The 19,027-nt window shown below is 30.8% G+C and overlaps 1 protein-coding gene across 2 annotated transcripts in view; it reads left to right on the top strand.

Moving 5' to 3' along the window:
- The window catches only part of LOC142334032 (UV-stimulated scaffold protein A-like), a 73,791-nt gene extending 55,108 nt beyond the window's left edge, over positions 1–18,683 (top strand). The window contains exons 9-12 of one of the 2 annotated variants that reach the window (XM_075381732.1): positions 3,674–3,866; positions 6,959–7,099; positions 12,067–12,203; positions 17,452–18,683. In XM_075381732.1, coding sequence (XP_075237847.1) covers positions 3,674–3,866; positions 6,959–7,099; positions 12,067–12,203; positions 17,452–17,554 — 574 coding nt within the window. In that variant the 3' untranslated portion in view covers positions 17,555–18,683. The remainder of the gene's footprint in view (positions 1–3,673; positions 3,867–6,958; positions 7,100–12,066; positions 12,204–17,451) is intronic. The other variant, XM_075381813.1, reaches the window with a different exon arrangement.
- Positions 18,684–19,027: the final 344 nt, after the last annotated feature.

Raw genomic sequence — 19,027 nt, 5'->3', positions numbered from 1 at the left:
AGTGGTTGGATGAGACAGTGGTTTAGATTACCACTGCGCATATTGTAATGGGCAGTAAAAATTCATTAGTAACTGCGCATATTGTAATGGGCAGTAAAAATTCATTAGTAACTGCGCATATTGTAATGGGCAGTAAAAATTCATTAGTAATGTTTTTTAAATAATTTCATTGCAGATGAGTAGCACAATTGTTAATCAGTGGTATGATTTTTCTTAATTTTTTTGACATCCCATTTGTTAAGCCATTCTGAAAAGATTGCACTCATCATCCAAGCATTTTTATTAGAAATATAATGTACTGGCAAACTGTCCATTGTAAGCCACTTTAAAAATGAGGCTTGGCAGCCTTCCCAATTAAGATGAGTTTTCATTTGCTACTTCCCAACATATGAGGATAACAAAACATGGTAACATGATCCAGATAACACTGCATGTTTGTAGCACAAGGACCCATCTGGTGTAGCATGATAATACTGTCCTGTTTCATCTGCATAAAAATTTTGGAGAATTTCAGGGGGTTTGATAAATTTCTATGCAGCAGAATTTTCTGTATCAGCACCCAATTTTTACCATGAGCTTTCTTGTATTTTATTTTATTTTTTATTTTTCAATGAGATAACCAGCCATCCATTGCTTTAAATTCATTTTGATTAAACTTTTTAGCAAAATCTTCTGCCTTGTTTTTAAGCACAGGATCACTGACACTAACACCTTGTGAAGTTACAATAGCGAACCATACACTCAGAGCTTCCTCAACAAGTCGGTCCTTTCCATCACTTTTCCGTTTCTGAGATGTTCCATGATCTTTTAAAGCCCATTCTTGGCATATTTTATTTTCTTGAGAGGACGATATGAGCTATCAAACTTTTTGGTACAATGGTTATTTCTGATAGTTTACACTAGGTGGATGTGTTTTTATTTTGCGAAGAAGCTTTATTCGTTCACCCAATGTCATATCATTATATGGGATTTTAACTCACAATTTTAATTAATTGTTAACAGGTAGATTAACAACAAAAATTGATACAGTTTAAATATGTTGAAACGGGCCTACAGGTAAAAATGTCAACAAAATATGTGTAACAACTGGGAATAAAAAAATCAAAAACTATGACTGCAGATACAAAACAACTGGGCAGTGACAAAAAAGTGTGTTATAATACACCCTTTATTGGTGAAATTAAGCATAGTTATAAAATACAAAAACTAAAGAGAAGCATAAAAATATGAATGTTCAATGTATACGATACAAAAGGCAAGTGTCAACTAACCGTAAATTGCAAAGGAGCTAGTGCTTTCAGCAGTATGACTGATTGAAATTTGTAGATACCATAATTTAGAATAGATTTGTTAAGTATCTATCACATCGCGGCTGATGTCATGTGCAACAACAAACTCCTTCTTTGTTATGATAATTATTATTAATGTCTGATTGATTATGTTTGTTATTGTTGTGATTAATAGACTGAAGCCTCATTACTGCATTTTATGTGTCGGAATGTTTACTGCCTCTATCCCACAACATTAAGAACTAAGATTTCTCAATGAGTAGCCTACAACTTTTTTCAAGAATTCATTTTTTATTTTTTTCATTTTTATAAACACTATTGAAGAAAAAATAAATTGTAGCAAAATGTTAATTTTTCTATAATGAAATAGCCTGTTTTTGTAGCAATAAAAATGTATTATTTAGTGTGGTTAACCAACAGCTGTGATATCTCTTCTGATAATTATCTTGAAATTGTGTGAGGATGATTGGTCACTGTAGTTAGTTCAAATAATGCCAAATTTCTCAGGACTTGTCAAATTGGTACCCATACTTTGTCTTGTTGAGACTTTTGAAACGATGTACATGGTCCAGCAGGGTTAAAAAAATGACCTGCACATTTTTGTTTTCCAGGCTAATATTAACCACTTCTATCCATCCCTGATTTTCATACACACAAGCAATAGTTTTTTCCTTAAGTAAAAGTGGGACAATGTATTGTTCTTGGTCTTTGCATTCATATAATTCTTTTCTTTTGAGAAAAAAATACTTTTGAAACAGTTAACTCAAAGAGACTTTCCAGGAACTAAATTTAAGTTTGGAAAAATATGTTCTTTAAGAGCTTGCTCAGTTAAGTTTTTCTTAACTGTTTTTCTTAACTGTTCATACAGGTGACTGAATTTTGACAAAAACGTTTTTCATGATATTTACAAATGCTAGTGACATCTGAATTAACACGCAAAAAAAAAAGTTGTTGGATTTCATCTTTAAATTCACAAATTTTAATGAGTTCTTTTGGTATTGTACCATACTCTGTTTTATGATGCTCATAATGCACATAAATTCCTGCGGAACATTATCTTCCATTGTTTTATGTGAAATTACTTGAAATAATGTAAAAATTTAACAGATTTTAAAAAAATTTGCAAATATAATATTATTAAGGAAAACTTATTTATTTAATAAACACTTCCAAACACAGGAAGAAGTTTGAGATACTCGGTAAGTATGTGAACAGGTCATTGACTAATGTCAGACTGATCAGTCCGTGACTGCAAAGCTATATGATGCAACAAGTATAAATGAGCATGTTGCAACATGAATTTTCCTGATGACTGGAAATGACTTCAAGCACCTGTTTTAAAATGAACACTGTAGTTGAATGGTTCAAACTTTACAAGTCTGTATCAGCTATAGTAATAAGTATAAAAATATCAAAGTGCCAAGAAGACAAGAAACCTTTAGAGCACTTATTTAGTGAGTCAAAATGGTATCACTTTTAACAGATTTTTCATGATTTTTGAGAGGGTACAACTTTTTTTTATTAATACAATACACAAGAAACTTTTTTATTTGCCATAAACATCTGCAAAACCATTGCAAGTTGTGCAAATTGAGATTTTTACACCAGTCCCATCTGAGTTATTTGAAGCCAAAATTTGAATTTTTTTAAAAAGATTAGTAAAATTTAGGGGTAAATAATCACCATTAATATTATTTATGGTAAAACTACTAACATATATCTACAATAAAAAAAAATATCTGAACTGGTATGCCTTCCTGCCTCTTGAAAATAATTACCAAAATTGAAATTTCACCATTTTTCATGTTCAATTTTATTGGTAATTTTCTCATAGAAAGAAGAGAGATAGGAAAATAAACCACCAGACCAATCTTTTACCATGAGAAAATATGAATAAATTGCTCTTTGTTTCATCCATTACAGGTAAACTACTTAAATAAAAAATAAAAAAATAAATAAAAATAGTTTTAAGGTCCTGAGACATGAAGGAAACACTTGGGTAAGTATAATTTTTTTTGGAATTGGTCAAGCAAACCATCCTTGGGTCACTTCAAATGGATTTTTGATGAAGTAAGTAGGTCTTTTACTTGATCTAAAAAACATTCCATTTATTTTGAATGTATGTCAGGAAACATTTCAGTTTTTCATTTAGTTTGTTAAGAATTTTCTGATTTTTTTTTTGGTTCTTCTCAATATCCATTTATGTTTTGCAAATACGTTTTAAAAGTAAATAAATATATTTTTTAGATCTATTGTTAGTTACTTGGTTATGAGTTATTTTTGAGTTTTGAATTCAAATTATTATGTATTGCGAAAAATAATAATGTGTAATCAATATCATTCTGTTAATTTACTTAATTTTTCTTGGTGTATTAATATTCCAGGACTTCAATGGATACAAATAAATTTTGGTCCTCAGTTTCTGGAGATGATGTTATGGAGGTTGCTGTTCCTGAGGGATCTTCTGCATTAAGAACTAGAGTTATTGAATTTGCTGGAGAATTTAAACCAGTTTTAAGAAGTTGCCGGGCTCCTCTTCCTAATGGAAAGCTTTGCCCAAGAAAAGATCGTTATAAGGTTTGCTCATAATTAATTCCTATGACAATTAATTATTACACAACTGTATAATGATTTATAAATATAGTCTTGCATGTACATTTAAATACCTGAATCGCATTAATAAATATTTTTTTGTAAACAATTATTTGCAGGAAGATTCATGTAATTTTACCAGTGGTTTCTAAGCTCATTGCGAAAATAATAAAAAAAGGTCATACAAACATTGGTCCAGAAATGTTCCATTAGCAAACTATGGCTAGTGAAAGATTTCGCCCTGATTCATGGGCAGAGTGAAATAAAAACATACCCAGTTCCTGAAAATCTAGAAATTCAAATTAAAGGGTATAGTTTGTTATGGTTTTTGATTTGAGAAATTGAATGAAACAAGTTTCAGAATCATATTTCCAACAGTTTTCATAATATTCTATGTAGAACAGAAAAATTTCTTGTATAAAAACACATTTTTTACGTTTGTAATATAAAAACATTGTAATAACTAATAAATATATAAAATTTTTATCAAAACTTGTAGAGTATTTATTCTGAGAAAATTGATGTAAAATAACCCAAAGAAGAGAAATTTGGTTTTATTACTAACACTTACCATATGAAAATGAAGGAATTACATGAACAAAGCATGTTTACTTTCTGCAAAGTACAATGATAAAAAAAAATTGTGATGTATTAAAGATAAATATAAAATTAAAAAATTTAGTAAAAAAACGGAAGTACTAATGTTATTCAGACAACAAAGTTTATGTATCTATCTTTCATTCACTGTTAAATTAAAAATTTGAGAAATTATGATTTCAAAAGTTTGTAATGCAGGAATCAGCTGACCAATAATGCACTTTGTGGTGTCATTAGTGTTTTGTGCACGTTCATTACTGCTGTGAATTGATGCTAATACAGTGAAGTTTAATTAAGTGTGTGTTTGTTTTAATTGGTGTCATACTACATCCCAACCCCGTAGGGGGAACACACCCACCTTGTGATGTTACCGGTCGCCACACCACCCCCTCCATTTCAAGCCCTGAGGGGCTTTACTGGAGGTCGTCTGTAGACCCTCTAACTGATTATATCTCACTGTCATCTGCCAGGCCTCGGTCTGCATGCCACCGATGTAAATGCCTCGGCAGACATTTGAATCTATAAAATACAAATCAAATTTCACCATCACATAGGCCTGAAATGGACATCTTCACATCCAACTTAACATGATTCCCTCAAACTAACTAACCGAAATCATGGAAGCATGAACCCTGCGCCTAGTAAAGATTTGACAACATCGTTCGTGACTGTGAATGCCTCAGAGAACAAACGAGTTTAAATTTAAATCAGTGCTACACTAATACCAATCAAAACTATCTTTTACTCAACATAGAAATTCAGATCTACACCCAATTTAGACCACTTAACAAGGGAAATGCAACCTCATTCCAGTCCATTCCAGCAAGGACAAACCCCACACCCCCACCTGGTCCCATCATGATGTCCCACATGGCATTACCAAGTCACGATCATGACTGCCACCGGCGGAGGAAAGCCACGCCCCCAGTTGCACGGGTTAACATACCCTGGCAGCACAGCCAACCCCACCAGTGGAAGCTCCAAAGCAAATCACAAACCATACCAATATAACCGTGGCATGATGTCTGCACCTATCTCCAACCAATCCAATGCCTAAGCCGGAACCCTAGCCACAAGATCAATGCTAATCTTGTTGTAATCATTATTGAGAATACTCAATACAGTCCGGCTGTTAGTACATAATGCCTTTCCTGGTGGTTTGGAGTTTCCCATTCCATTCCACTTCGTAACAACATTCTGTATCCTTACCACAATTAACGAATACAAAATCTTCAAATATGAGATCCTCTACATTAACAGTATTGAAACTAGTTGAATATAAACCGCCGATTGCATAGATTCATTTCATTTACTGACAAGGCTCAGTTTGCTAGGGACAGCATTAAATAACCTTTGCAACAAACTCACTTGGGCTGAAGTCAATCCATATATGATAGTAGAACATAATTTCCAACACCAATTTAGTGTCAATGTGTGGTGTGGTCTAGTTTATTTAAACAGCTAATTGGACCGCTTCAAACCAGACTCTTGGCCACCAAGATTACACTGTCAGATTTTTGTGTGTAGGATTGGATGAAAAGTATTGTGTACAGGAGAAACATTCATGTGCGTGAAGAGTGGGTTGCTGATATTACAGATGCCACCATACAAATTAAGGAAAGTCATGCAGAATTGCAGAGAGCAACGCTAGCAAAGCCTACAGCCAAATGTATTGAAGTAGAATGATAGATTTTTGTAAACTTTGTTGTATAAATTACATTATTATTTTTTTTTAACATTGTTTCAGTTGTATGTTAAACTCATTTTCTGTCGCTTATAATATTTAAAATTTTTCATACTCTACGTGTTAGTGATAAAATTTTAACTGGTATTTATTTTTTATTGGGTTATTTTACATCAATTTTCTCAGAATTAAATTCTCTACAAGTTTTGATAATAAATTTTATGTATTTGTTAGTAATTTAACATGTTTTTTTATTACAAATGAAAAAAAACCATGTTTTTGGACAACAGATTTTTCTGTTTTACATCAAATATTATAAAAATTGCTTGTGATGTGGTTCTGGAATGTGTTTTATTTCAATTTCTCAGGTCAAAAGCCATAAGAAACCATAAAGTTTACCCTTAATTTGGTTCCTAGAATTTCAGGAATTTCAATATGGTTTTATTTCACTCTGCCCAGTAAGCAGACAAAAACCTACGATTGCTGTTAACTCACTAATGGAGAATTTCTAAACCCATTTTTATATTAACTCTTTTCATTATTATTGCTAGAAAAATAAGCTCAGACAGTGTTGGTAACACTTAAATGGATTATTCTGCATAATAGTTCAGTAGTTCCAAATCAAGATGTAGAAATAAAAGTTTTTATATTGATAATACCTACATTTTATTTTGATTAATTCTTATTTTTATTTATTAAATGTGGGTGGGACTTTCAGTTTGAAATTTATTTTTTTATTTTAGTAATCATTGTGTACCATTAATGTTATTAAAATTTTTACATGACTGTACTTTAGTGTCCATTTCATGGTGAGATCATTCCACGTGATGAATCTGGAAAATGTATAAACCCAGAAGAGGAGTTGAAATTAAAAGCAGCTGAAGAAGAAAAGAAAATACCTGATTGGCAGGATCCACAGCTGCTAAAAGATATCCAAGTAAGTCTGTTTCTTTTACCTTTTTTTGATTGCAACAGCTATGAAAATTTTTTTTTTCATGTGGGGAGGAATGACAAGTACTAGTCAACTCTTGATATAGGTATCATAGATTTGGAGCAGTTGTGAAAAATTGGTACTATGAGCAACTTGCAGTTATTCTCTAAACTGAAAATTTGAAATTAATTGTTAAATGTGTGAGGGCATTGATAAATTAAAGAAGGTTCACTGAAATCATTTTGAAATTTGAATTATTAACAGTGTAAATTATTTTGTTCATTGGTTCGAATAACTGTGCCTAAGTGCACCTTCCATTATTAAGAATTTATCCCACTGAATCATTAATATCTTTAAATAAATTCCTTGTTAGAGTGATTAATATATATTTTATTTACAACACATTTAAATACACTCTTTCTTATTTAAATATTATATTATTAGTAATTTATTTCACACTGTTGAGTTTAAAAGTGGTGTACATGTACAATATTTATGTTTAAAAAGTATTATAATAATGTATTCATATTTAGTTTCACATTTTAAGTTACTTATTTACTGTTTAATTTACACTAACAGTACTATTAAGAAGACAAAATATATAATGTAAAACAGCTATTGAACTCAACTAGATTAACAAATTTATACGCTTTTCATAAGTAAGAAGAAAAAAGTTACATAGTTTATTTATCATTAATAACTGAACACTTATATAACAGAACTTACTTATTATTTTAAATATTTGACTTAAACTGCTGCTTTACTAGTTTTTCTGCTACATCTTACTGGCATTCTCTGCTACCTTACTCAGAGGGTCTTTGTTGTGAATATTTTGTTTTCCTCCACAACATTCACTATAACCCCTTTCTCTATTTATGACCTCATTGGTACGCATGCCTTAATTTGCCTGTGAATTTTATAAGGGTAAATTAATCATTCATTTAAAACACAGAGTTCATATATTTCACACTTTGTAAGATTTTCAGTCATTTAAAATTCGTAGAAAAAAGTATTACATACTTCATCTCAGTTTTGAGTTAGAATAAAAGGAAAATATTTGACTGGTATTGTTGTGTGGATAACTTTAAAAATGTGATACAATAATATTCCTAACTTTCTTGATAACCTTTATAATAAATAAAATTTCTCAGTTTAAAAAATAATACTGTTTTAATCAAATCAGTTTCATATTGTGGATTAATCTTTCATATGTTAGGGAAAGTAATAAATCAAGAATTACAGCACAAAACTCTGGGATGCTGTAATTAACTTACCATTAAAAAAACTATTTAATGTTAATTAGTGATATAAACTGAACCATTTTGGTTTAGTTTATATCTAATGTTTATATATAGTGTTTATATATAATGCTTAATACAAAAGTTACAAAAGTGTGATTATGCCCATAAAGACCTTGTTCTTGTTGGACATATGTCAGAATTATGTAATTGTAAGGAAGTTTGAGTTTAGTAACAAAAAAAAAGTAACAGAAAAACAGTAGGCTAATAATATGTATGTCAATTGCCTGTTGCTACAAATCTTTAAATACGTATACTTCTATATTGTTATATAATGAAATTTTGCTCCGTTTTATATCTTGCCATGGTAATATCACTAATAATATAATTATAGACAAGTAAAAGTCTGATTATGGGAAAACTATTTAGCACACATCGACAGATATTTAGAATCTTTCTATTGGACTAGAAGCATACCATTACTAGTATTGAAAAAATCCCCTAATAAACTTTTGTGTAGCAGTGGTTATTGGAGAATTCAATTTTCTTCTAATGTCTCTTGCCCCCTGTTTACTCTTTTAAAATTTGAAATATGTATATTCAAATTTTTTGTAACAAAAATGCACTCTACCTTCAAAAAAATAAATTTATTTTAAAAAAATTTTTAAATCATTAAAGAAGAGGAGGTCCATGCCTTCTTGTCCTTCAAAGATCTCTTTCTCCTAGTCACATCAATTAATAAAAGTTCAGTTGAATTTGTTTATAAGTGATAGAAAAATCACAGTTGTTGTCTTCATTGACTGGAATATAACATTTTGAATGTGTTTAAAAAAGATGTTCTACTATGAGATGAATTTTAATTGGAGTTATGTTTGCTACAGTTAAAAATCATTTATTGAACATTATTTTAATTCTTAATTCTTTTGATATACCACAAGCACTTAACCCCATTTCAGAGCATAAATTGAGCTCAGCTGCAATAAAGAAAAAATTTTCATGTTTGTAATGGAAGAATGTAATTCGTAGAGGTGGCGTACTAATTATAATACCTTCATTTGTTCTTGAGTATTAGGTGTGTCTGTTACTTTTCTGCTCATCCTTCTTGTTGATAAATGTTTCTGTTATAGAAACATAGAAACATTTTTGTAACTTTACAAAACGTTTTGCCACTTATTGTACATAACTGATTTCAGCACTACTTTCACCTTGCTTTTCTTTCAGACAGCATATAGTGCTCGGGTTTTATATCCAGATTATGTATTTTAAATATAGTTAACTGCTACCAATTAACTGTTATCTGTTATCCCTTGAAGAGTAGCTTATAATTTTTGCTATATTTTTTCCTTGATAGAATTATATAAAATTGTACACTTTTGAAGTTATTCATAAAGCCAAATTTAAATGTTTTTTGTTTTTTTTAAAACGCATACTTTTTAGTGATTGGTTTTTCTTCCTATATCCTAATATCAATATAAATTTGTATTATTGCTGGCAGTATTTTTTCGAGTTAGGCAAGCAGATACTTAGAATGTATTTGAAAAATGTCTTTAATTTGAATTGTGTCTGTTCATTTATTATAAACTCACTTAAAGTCATTAAGTATTTTTGTGTGTTTATATACATCTTAACATGTAAGTGTTAGATGTTATACTTTTTATTGTATGTCTGTAGAATATAAAGTTTTTTGTCAGTGTTGGTGGATTTGTATTTATGAGATGGTTGGCAAATGTTGACTGTGTGTTTTTACAGAGGGCTTTAAGTGCACTTAGGGTTAGTGACTGTTTTCTTTCTTTTTTCCTTAAAGGAATAGTTTTCCTTTATATGTCTCCTCTTTTAGTGTAAAAATATTATTATTTTTGCATTAATAAATAATTATTCTGAAATTCATTATTTAATGAATAATAATCTATAAGATGAAATAATTCATGTATGATTATTTTCAATTATGATTTTATTGTATAATTTAGGTTAAGTACTTTTGATTAGTCATAATTTTTTTCTAATTTTTATTGTTGCTGTGCTATAAGAAAAGTGTGTAACAATAAGGAATTATTATTTATGTATAACGAGTGTAAATTTGGAATAATCTTTAATTCAGTTGTAATTAAAGAATTAATCCTGTTGATCCATGAAAATATTGTTTTACATGAAACTACTTTTTTAAGCAACAAATTATACATAACAAAAAAAAAATGCTAATATATTTTTTTTTGTCTTTAGTCATTTGATTGGTTTGATGCAGTTCTCCAAGATTTCCTATCTAGTGTCAGTCGTTTCATTTTGGTATACCTTCTACATCCTACAGCTATAAAAATTTGTTTTACATATTTCAAACGTTACCTGCCTGCACAATTTTTCCCATCTACCTGTCCCTCCAATATCAAAGCGACTATTCCAGGATGCCTTAATATGTGTCCTTTAAGTCTATCTCTTCTTTTAACTATATTTTTCCAAATGCTTCTTTCTTCATCAGTTTGCTGCAACACTTCCATCATTAGTCACTTTATCCACTCAAACTGATTTTTAACATTCTCCTATAGCACCACATTTCAAAAGCTTTTCTTCTCAAGTACTCCGATTCTCCAAGTTTTACTTCCATGTAAAGCTATGCTCCAAACATATTCTTTGAAAAATGCTTTACCTACATTTAAATTAATTTTTGATGCAAGCAAATTATATTTCTCACTGAAAGCCCATTTCACCTGTGCTATTTGGCATTTTATATCGCTCCTGCTTCGTCCATCTTTAGTAATTCTACTTCCCAAATAACAAACTTTTTCTACTTCAATAATCTTTTCTCGTGCTATTTTTATGTTCAGTGGTCCATCGACATTATTTCCATATTTCATTACTTTCGTTTTGTTCTTGTTTATTTCCACGCGATAGTTCTTGCATAGGACTTCATTCATGCCATTCATTGTTTCTTTTAAATCTTTTTTACTCTCAGCTAGAATTACTATATCATCAGCAAATCGTAGCATCATTATCTTTTTACCTTGCACTGTTACTTCGGATTCAAATTGTTCCATTAAATTCCAGTTTTAGTGAGGATGATCTGTCTAATCAGATCCTTTACCATGCCTAATAATTAGTGATTTCAATGTCCATTACTATTCATTCATGGGTTTCATCATGTTCTTCTTGAGTCACCATAGTTGATTGACTGAGGCAGAACTTAGATCTCTTCTTATTGAACAGGTCATGCATGTTTTTGTCATTTTCATTGCTAATATATATATATATTATAGAAAGAGAGAGAGCGAGAGCAACTAATAAGTGTGCCCTACCTACACTTGCACATATGATGTTAAGAAACTAATTTTCTCTTTAACTTTTCCAAAATGATTTCTGCATCAGTGGCAAATTAGGAAATTCTTAGCTTAGTGTGATGGAAGACTAAAAAGGAGAATGGTTTTTTAATGATTATATGAACCATTCTACTAATGACAACCAAATTTGATTCAGACAACCAAATCGGATGATCCATTTTGCAAGTAACTTTCTCCATTAGTTATAATTGATATCGTATCAGAAAGTACCTTTTTAATGAAATATTTTTGTTAATGAGGACTTACCTATGACCCCTTATACTTTGCTAAATAGATCAAATTAATGTATTTTTTTTTAATAATCAATTTACCTTCTTGTCAAAATGAAAACATTCTAATAGATAATAACTAGAACACTTATATGATGAGATGAATTGTAATTTGTTGATTTTGTGGGTTTTTGTAGCTAGCAACTGGAATTGATTTAAAAATACCTGAGAAGGGGAAAAGAAAAAAGAAAGAAAAAAAATTTCCTGGTTTAACAGATATTAAAGCTAAACAGAATACACCAAAAAATAGATTATCTAAAATTGTATTTAAAAAGTAAGTTATACTAAGTAATTATATTTACTTACCTTTTTTAGTTTTTTTCTTTATTATGTCTTATTTTGATTCTCTCAGAGATGTCCATTATCCAGTTGTAAAATTTCAACAGTATACAATTTTATATTCAAAAGGAATATGCTCCTAATTAGTTTGATTTAATTTTTCTACTAATTTGTTGATTTTCATGTAACGAAGAAGCAATTCATGCTTACTTTTTTTACTTTTATGTTTGTACATGCTTCTGCATGTGATATTCTACTTGTAATCACTATTACTGTAACTGTTTACTTGTAACGAACTGTTTATAAGCGTCACCTTATGAAAACTTCTCAGTTATGTAGAAGAGTGAAAAAAAGAGTAAATGTTGTTTTCAAATCAATAGAATTGTAAGTAAGTCTAGCCTATGAAAGTAAAAGTAAAAAAAAATTAACTGCATAATATTAAGAGATTGGATTAAAACCAAATAAGCTGTTTGTAATCAGTTACCATTAATTCAAGTATTCAATCTAAAATTGTTGTATTATTTTTGTTAAGAATTACTCTTTTCTGATATGTTAGTTTCATGACATTTTATTCTCGTGAATATAGGTAAATACAATATAGTGTTGCATGTTTATTTACACATTAATAGTGTAAACTGTGCCGTAGCATTACAGTCAAATGGTAATTTTGTTTTAATTTACATTTTTACTATTGATATTTTATTAAGGTTCTATTTCTCCTTTAGCATATAGCAATGGCACTTTACATCTATGCTGAACTGTTTGAGAAATATTTTTCATTTTGATATTGTGCATTATAATTGTTTGTTTTGTATGTTAACTGTTTTTTTAATTATTGTTCACTGAAATGGTTTATTATATGTCCAGGCACTGATAATAACACTTTGTTGTGTGCACCCAAAAAAAAAGCATTCTGACCGAGTGTCTTACTCTTTCAGATTTTGGGGATTGGCGTCCCCATGGCCCTAACCTCTGCACCCTCTCTTCAAACTGCACACCAAGCTGTTGAACGTTTTACACCGAACACATAGACATAAACCACCCAGAAACAGTTTGCAAATTACAACATATACCCTTACACAGAAACACATCTTACATTGTTTCTTCTTACACTTACACTTGGTGCTATTGCAACATCTTATGAAACGCAGCCATAACTCAAGATGGAAACTATAATGCCGATGGGTGAATGGCTCATTATGAAGTCCGCTGGGAACCGAGATACATTTAGCTTTAGCCTCTGTGTATAGCTTTTTGTGTTTATCTCTGTGTTTAGCTTTAGCTCTGCAGAAGTAGTCCTGTATTTCCCTGGTACTCATGGGAACAACATTTCTAGTCTTGAATTAAATCCTGTGATGGTTGGTGATCCATCTGAAAAAACCACCACACGATGTCATGTGAAAATACCTCACTCAGTGTTGTCTGACAAAGATAAGAACTATATTAAAGAGAATAGTTTAAATGGTAATGATGCATCCTGTCCAGGGTATAAAAATATAAGATTTTTAGTTCTTCAAAACAATCAGGAAGAAGGCTCCTTTCAAAAGAGCTCGCCTTTCTGATAATTAAAGTCATAACAGGTTTAAGTGGGACCTGAAAAATGTCAGGAAGTTAAGAGACAAATCGATAACAGGTGGAGACATTTAGTGACACAGTCTATCACTCTTGTGTCTTACCAATATTGCTTTACCAACATAGAGGCATTCCACAAATCCTTGAATTCTAGTCAAGGAGTAATCTTTTGCTGAGACCTTTAGGAGATTGATGTTTCTGAGATGGCCAGTGAGCTTTGTCTGCCAGGTGTTGTAGAAGTGAAATGTTAGAGCATTGGGGAAGAACCTACCCTCTCTCTTATACTAACGTTTAACCTTCCTGTATCATCAGAGAAAATAGAAGTGGGTTACCAGTCAGTTCATCTGTGACAATTCATCCTTAACCCGCAGCAATATTTGCAAGGTCAAGAGTACAGCCGCACGTCTTGCTCAAAAACTACAATATGTTCTTGATGTGCTAAAGAGGTTCGGAGCAATACAAACAGGTAGGAGGAAGAAAAATGTACTAACTGTGGTGAATTACATTCAGCTCACTCACGAGGTTGCTCAATATTTAATGAAGAGAAGGTAATTTTCAAAATTTGTACATGCAGATGTTATCTTTTCCAGCTGTATGAAGAGAATATGATAAACCCTTAACTTCCAGAACCAGGTTAAATCATTTGTCTCTTTTGCTGTAGCTATATCAGGGCAAATTCCTACAAATGTGGTTGAAAAGTGCAGATCCTGCAGTGAGTTAAAACTACTTGTTCAGATGTTATCAAGTTGCTTAACTCACAATCACTATTTCCTAGCTAAGTAAGTGTTCAGTCAACAAGAAGGGTAATTTTTGCTGGAAAGACCAACAGCGGTTTGCCGTAAACCACTTCAGTTAACACATCACCAAATAATATTCCCACTGCACCCACAATGAAGCAATTATCAAGATTCATATGAAGAGATCTATTAAAAAATAATTGCCTGGTAAGGTGTATCCGGTCTCCCAAGCTTCCCCACCACCAAGAAGTATCTTCGAGGATATGGAGAACAATGAGGTTTCCAAAGAAGTAAAGCACTTCCTAAATACCAAAAAGAAAATCCAGATAGATTTGATATATAATCTGCTCACAGAGTTTTGTATGTAACAGGAAAACAGTACTTTTACGTGTACAAATATTATTCACTGGCATGTTGGCAGCCTTTTTTCTAGCTGTGAAGATATTGAAATCCTTCTAAAGGAAAAAACTTTTTTATACTTTGTCTGCAGAAGGCTTATCTTCATCCCCAGGTTGATGTGCCTTTCACAGTTATATCTGCCAAAGATGCGACCATCAGACTGAAGGCAGAGGATGTGAAGGCGTGGCTGATTTCCTGAAGGAAATTGTACTAACTGGAGATATTCCGCTAGTAACAAACATCTCTGCAGTCTCAGTGAAAATATTGGTGCCATTTAAAAGGAGTATCTGTCACTTATATCTTCCAATAAATTCCAATTTTAGTGAGGGTGATCTGTTTTCACAGATTCCTCTACCATCCTAATATAATATAATAATGGGCGATTTCAATGCCCATTATTATTCATGGTTACCATCATTCTGTTCTCAAATCGCTATAGTTGATTGACTGAGGCAGAACTTAGATCTCTGCTTATTGAACAATGAGTCATACACGTTCATCAGGTATATTTTCATGCATTAGTCTGTCCTTTTGTTCAGCAGCCTTACTCCCACAACTGAATTGCTCTGCACCTTCCGCATTGCAAGGGCTATATGTCCTTGCATTTCGTTGTGCAAAATGGAAATTGTGGCTGAACTGTGTGCACCATTTCTTGGATAACTTCATCAGTTGTGTAGAAAAATGTTTGAGCCATATGTAGATCAGGAGAATCTTCGCTCCCATTTGAACTGAAATGCAGTGGCATCCTTGTCTCTGGGCTAGTTGATGTGCCAGACACATTTGAAAACTTGTCTAAATGAGTTTTATTTAAATCATCATACTATCCTGTGTGTATGAGGTAGAAAATATCCTGTTTGTTATCAGATATCGTGAAATAAATTAAACATTCCCTTTTTGTTTGATGAATTTAGGTATGCCTTGAATAATTCCTATGATATTTCCTCTGGAAATGATAATATCAGGCTCAGTATGTTATCTCACCTCCCAGATATTGCATTACAACATCTTTTTTTGTTGTCTTCAATCATTTGACTGGTTTGATGCAGCTCTTCAACATTCCCTATTAAGTGCTAGTTGTTTCGGTGTACCCCCTACATCCTACATCCCTAACAATCTTTTTTCTATTTACCATAAAATATTTTTGACCAGGTTTTTCCAGTTTCTTGTCAGAAGCATTGTTGATTCCCATACTGAAACCTGGTAATGTTAAAACATTCTCTTCAAATTATCATCCTATTTCTGTAATCAATATCCTGTGCAAGTTGATGGAACAAATAATAAACAGTCGTTAGTGGTTCCTTGAGAGAAATTAATTTAATTTAATTTCAAAAATAAGGTGTCATTTTGTGTACAATGCAAGGCTTAACACTCATTGATACAAACGTATGTACCAAATATTAAATGATTCCGTAATTTTTTTTTAGATATAGATTTTAATTTAAGAAAAATCTATATCTATAAATATCTATTATTATATATATATAAATATATATAATAATATATATATATATATATTTAAAAAGGAAATATTTATAAAAAATAAAATAAAAATGGGCTAAAAATCCACTAAAAAGTAAAAAAGTAATTAAAAAAATTTTGTAATTCAAACTATTTCCAGAAACTTACCAGTAATTTAACACAGATTAAAAAATGCCAAAATATAAAATATTATTTTTAATCCAAATTTCTAATATGGTTTTATTATTTGTGTGTGTTATAAATATTTTAGTTTTATTATATTAAAATTTAGATAGACTTAAAAAAATGTCTGCCTCTATAAAAAAAAATGTTCTGTGTAAGTCTTGAAAAACTTGTGTTTGAGAACATAAACAAAAGGAGTAAACAAAATTGATGAGAAGATGAATTTTTTTTAATGTTGTTGATTTAATAATCAGTTTTCTTGGAGTTACAAGCAAAAATACTTTGTGAACAGAAATACTACTAGAAACAGGAAGTAGTGGTGATGACAGTCAAAATTAAAAATTATCTTTTGATTGCTTATGGTAACAATAATATAAAAATTTTATAGTTAAGTTATCTAGAAGAAATTCATTGTGACTTTCTTTGCAAAATCATTAAAAAAATGCAAGGCATTATAACTTACCTAAAAAGCATGAGTCAGATTAGGAATTTTTTAGGAAGTTATAAAATAGCAAAAATATTTTTATCTACCTAACCTTGGAAAATGCTAACACTGCTTTCCCTAACAAGTAATATACTACGTAGTGTGTGTTCATATTGTTACTTAGTGTGTGTTATTAAAATGTGCCAGAAATTATAGAGGCTTTCAGAACACTCTATAACTTACTCAATCATGTAGTAATTTTGAAAATTATTTTCATAAATTTTCCATATTTCCTTAAATTACTGTCAGATGTATTAAATTTAAATTCTCTTCCTAATGATTTTACATTTTTGAAAAAAAAAATAGTATTGTAAGTAAGTTTATTTAACCACAGAAGTTTCTTTTAAATTACATATATTTTTAATGTGAATAAAAAAAAAAATTGAGTAATACATTTTACTGTTTTGCAGGACAACAATGAAGAGAGTTGCCAGTACGCTAGATAGTATTGACCACCGTCGTTTTAGGGATAAGTTCGGTGATCAGTTTAATTACATGTACAACACTTCTTAAAAAATATTATCAGTAAAGTATTTATACCTATCAGTGCCTATATTGCTAAGAAGAATTTAGTTATATAATTTAATTTTAAGAATAATTGAATATTTTTTAATTCTGGTAAAACCCAACAATTCACTTGTATTGATAATTTTGTTTTCTAGTAATATTATGTGTTGCATTGTTTTTTCTCTGTGGGAGGAGAGAAAATCTCTACTAGATGTCAGCTGTCCCCACACAGGTGCCAGCATTAGGCTTACACCAACTAAAACTCTCCCTCTTTCTGACTACATCCAGAAACTGGACCCACCTAAATATAACTCATTTCCTGGGAAGTATTTGGGACATTTAGGAAGTGGCGTTATGCAGACCCCGTGGAATCCCATATAACATTGTCTGAAGCCCACCCATGCTGAAACATGAACAGATGCCTCCTCCACACGTGGACTGTCCAGAAGACTATGCCTCTGCTTCCTTCCTTTTGATTATCTCCCTCATCATTTTGGGAATTTCTTTCCTGTTTCTTCTGTTACCAGCAAAATGGATTTGATGTAACACACTGCTTGGGAAGGTAGGGCAGATCTGTTTTTTGCAACATTTTTCTCTTATGTCTCTCCATCTATCGCAGTGAAAGATCATATGTTCTGGATTGTAACTTCACCACAGCATGGACAGAGATTGTTTTTCTGCACGATCTGTTGGGAAGAGGTAAAACCTGAAGCATCCATGATCAGTCAGGAATTAGGTGAGCTTGTAATTGACGTAATCAAAACCTTCTCCTACCCACAGTGCAATCTCTTTAATTAGCTTTTTGACCACCTTCCCTTTCTGGATATCTGTTATCTGAACTGAAAAAATAAAACTTATATAAAAGAATTGGTTGCTTAAAAAACCATAATTATGTTTATTAAAATTTAAAAATTAACATTTTACACTTATTTCTCAGGAAATGTTTTTAACTGTTTAAAAAATGGATGTCAGTTATACATCAAGAAATAATTTAGTCAATTAATAGACAGGTAGTCAATCTTGTGCAATGAAAATTATTACCTGAAATTAAGAATAGAACAATGATTTTTTGTAGTGTTAGTTTTATTTGTGCAATAATATTTTCTTTTCAAACATTAAAAATTATAATATTTTAGTATCTGTTTTCTTTGTTCATGAAAATATATTAAATCCTTAATAAAAAGCAATTGCTTTCAAAAAATTGCAAAAATTCATTTAGTGAGATATTATCGCACATTTTTTAAATGTTTATAAATATTTATATTGTTATTTATTACAAAAATCAAATGTATAAGTCAAAATCAAAAGACTGAGTGTGCTTGTATAAGACACATTCAAAATTATCAAACATTAAACTGAGACCAATTGTTCTATAAGAATATTAGATTTTAAATTACATTAAATTCAATATATATGTAAATAATGGTAACTGTTGTATCTGTAACATAATTTGACATTGGCATAACCTACTTAATTACA

The sequence above is a fragment of the Lycorma delicatula genome, chromosome 1 (genome assembly GCF_047948215.1).
Source record: "Lycorma delicatula isolate Av1 chromosome 1, ASM4794821v1, whole genome shotgun sequence".
Lineage (NCBI taxonomy): Eukaryota > Metazoa > Arthropoda > Insecta > Hemiptera > Fulgoridae > Lycorma > Lycorma delicatula.
The sequence above is the reverse complement of the archived record's forward strand: the minus strand, read 5'-3'. Positions and strand labels throughout refer to the sequence as shown.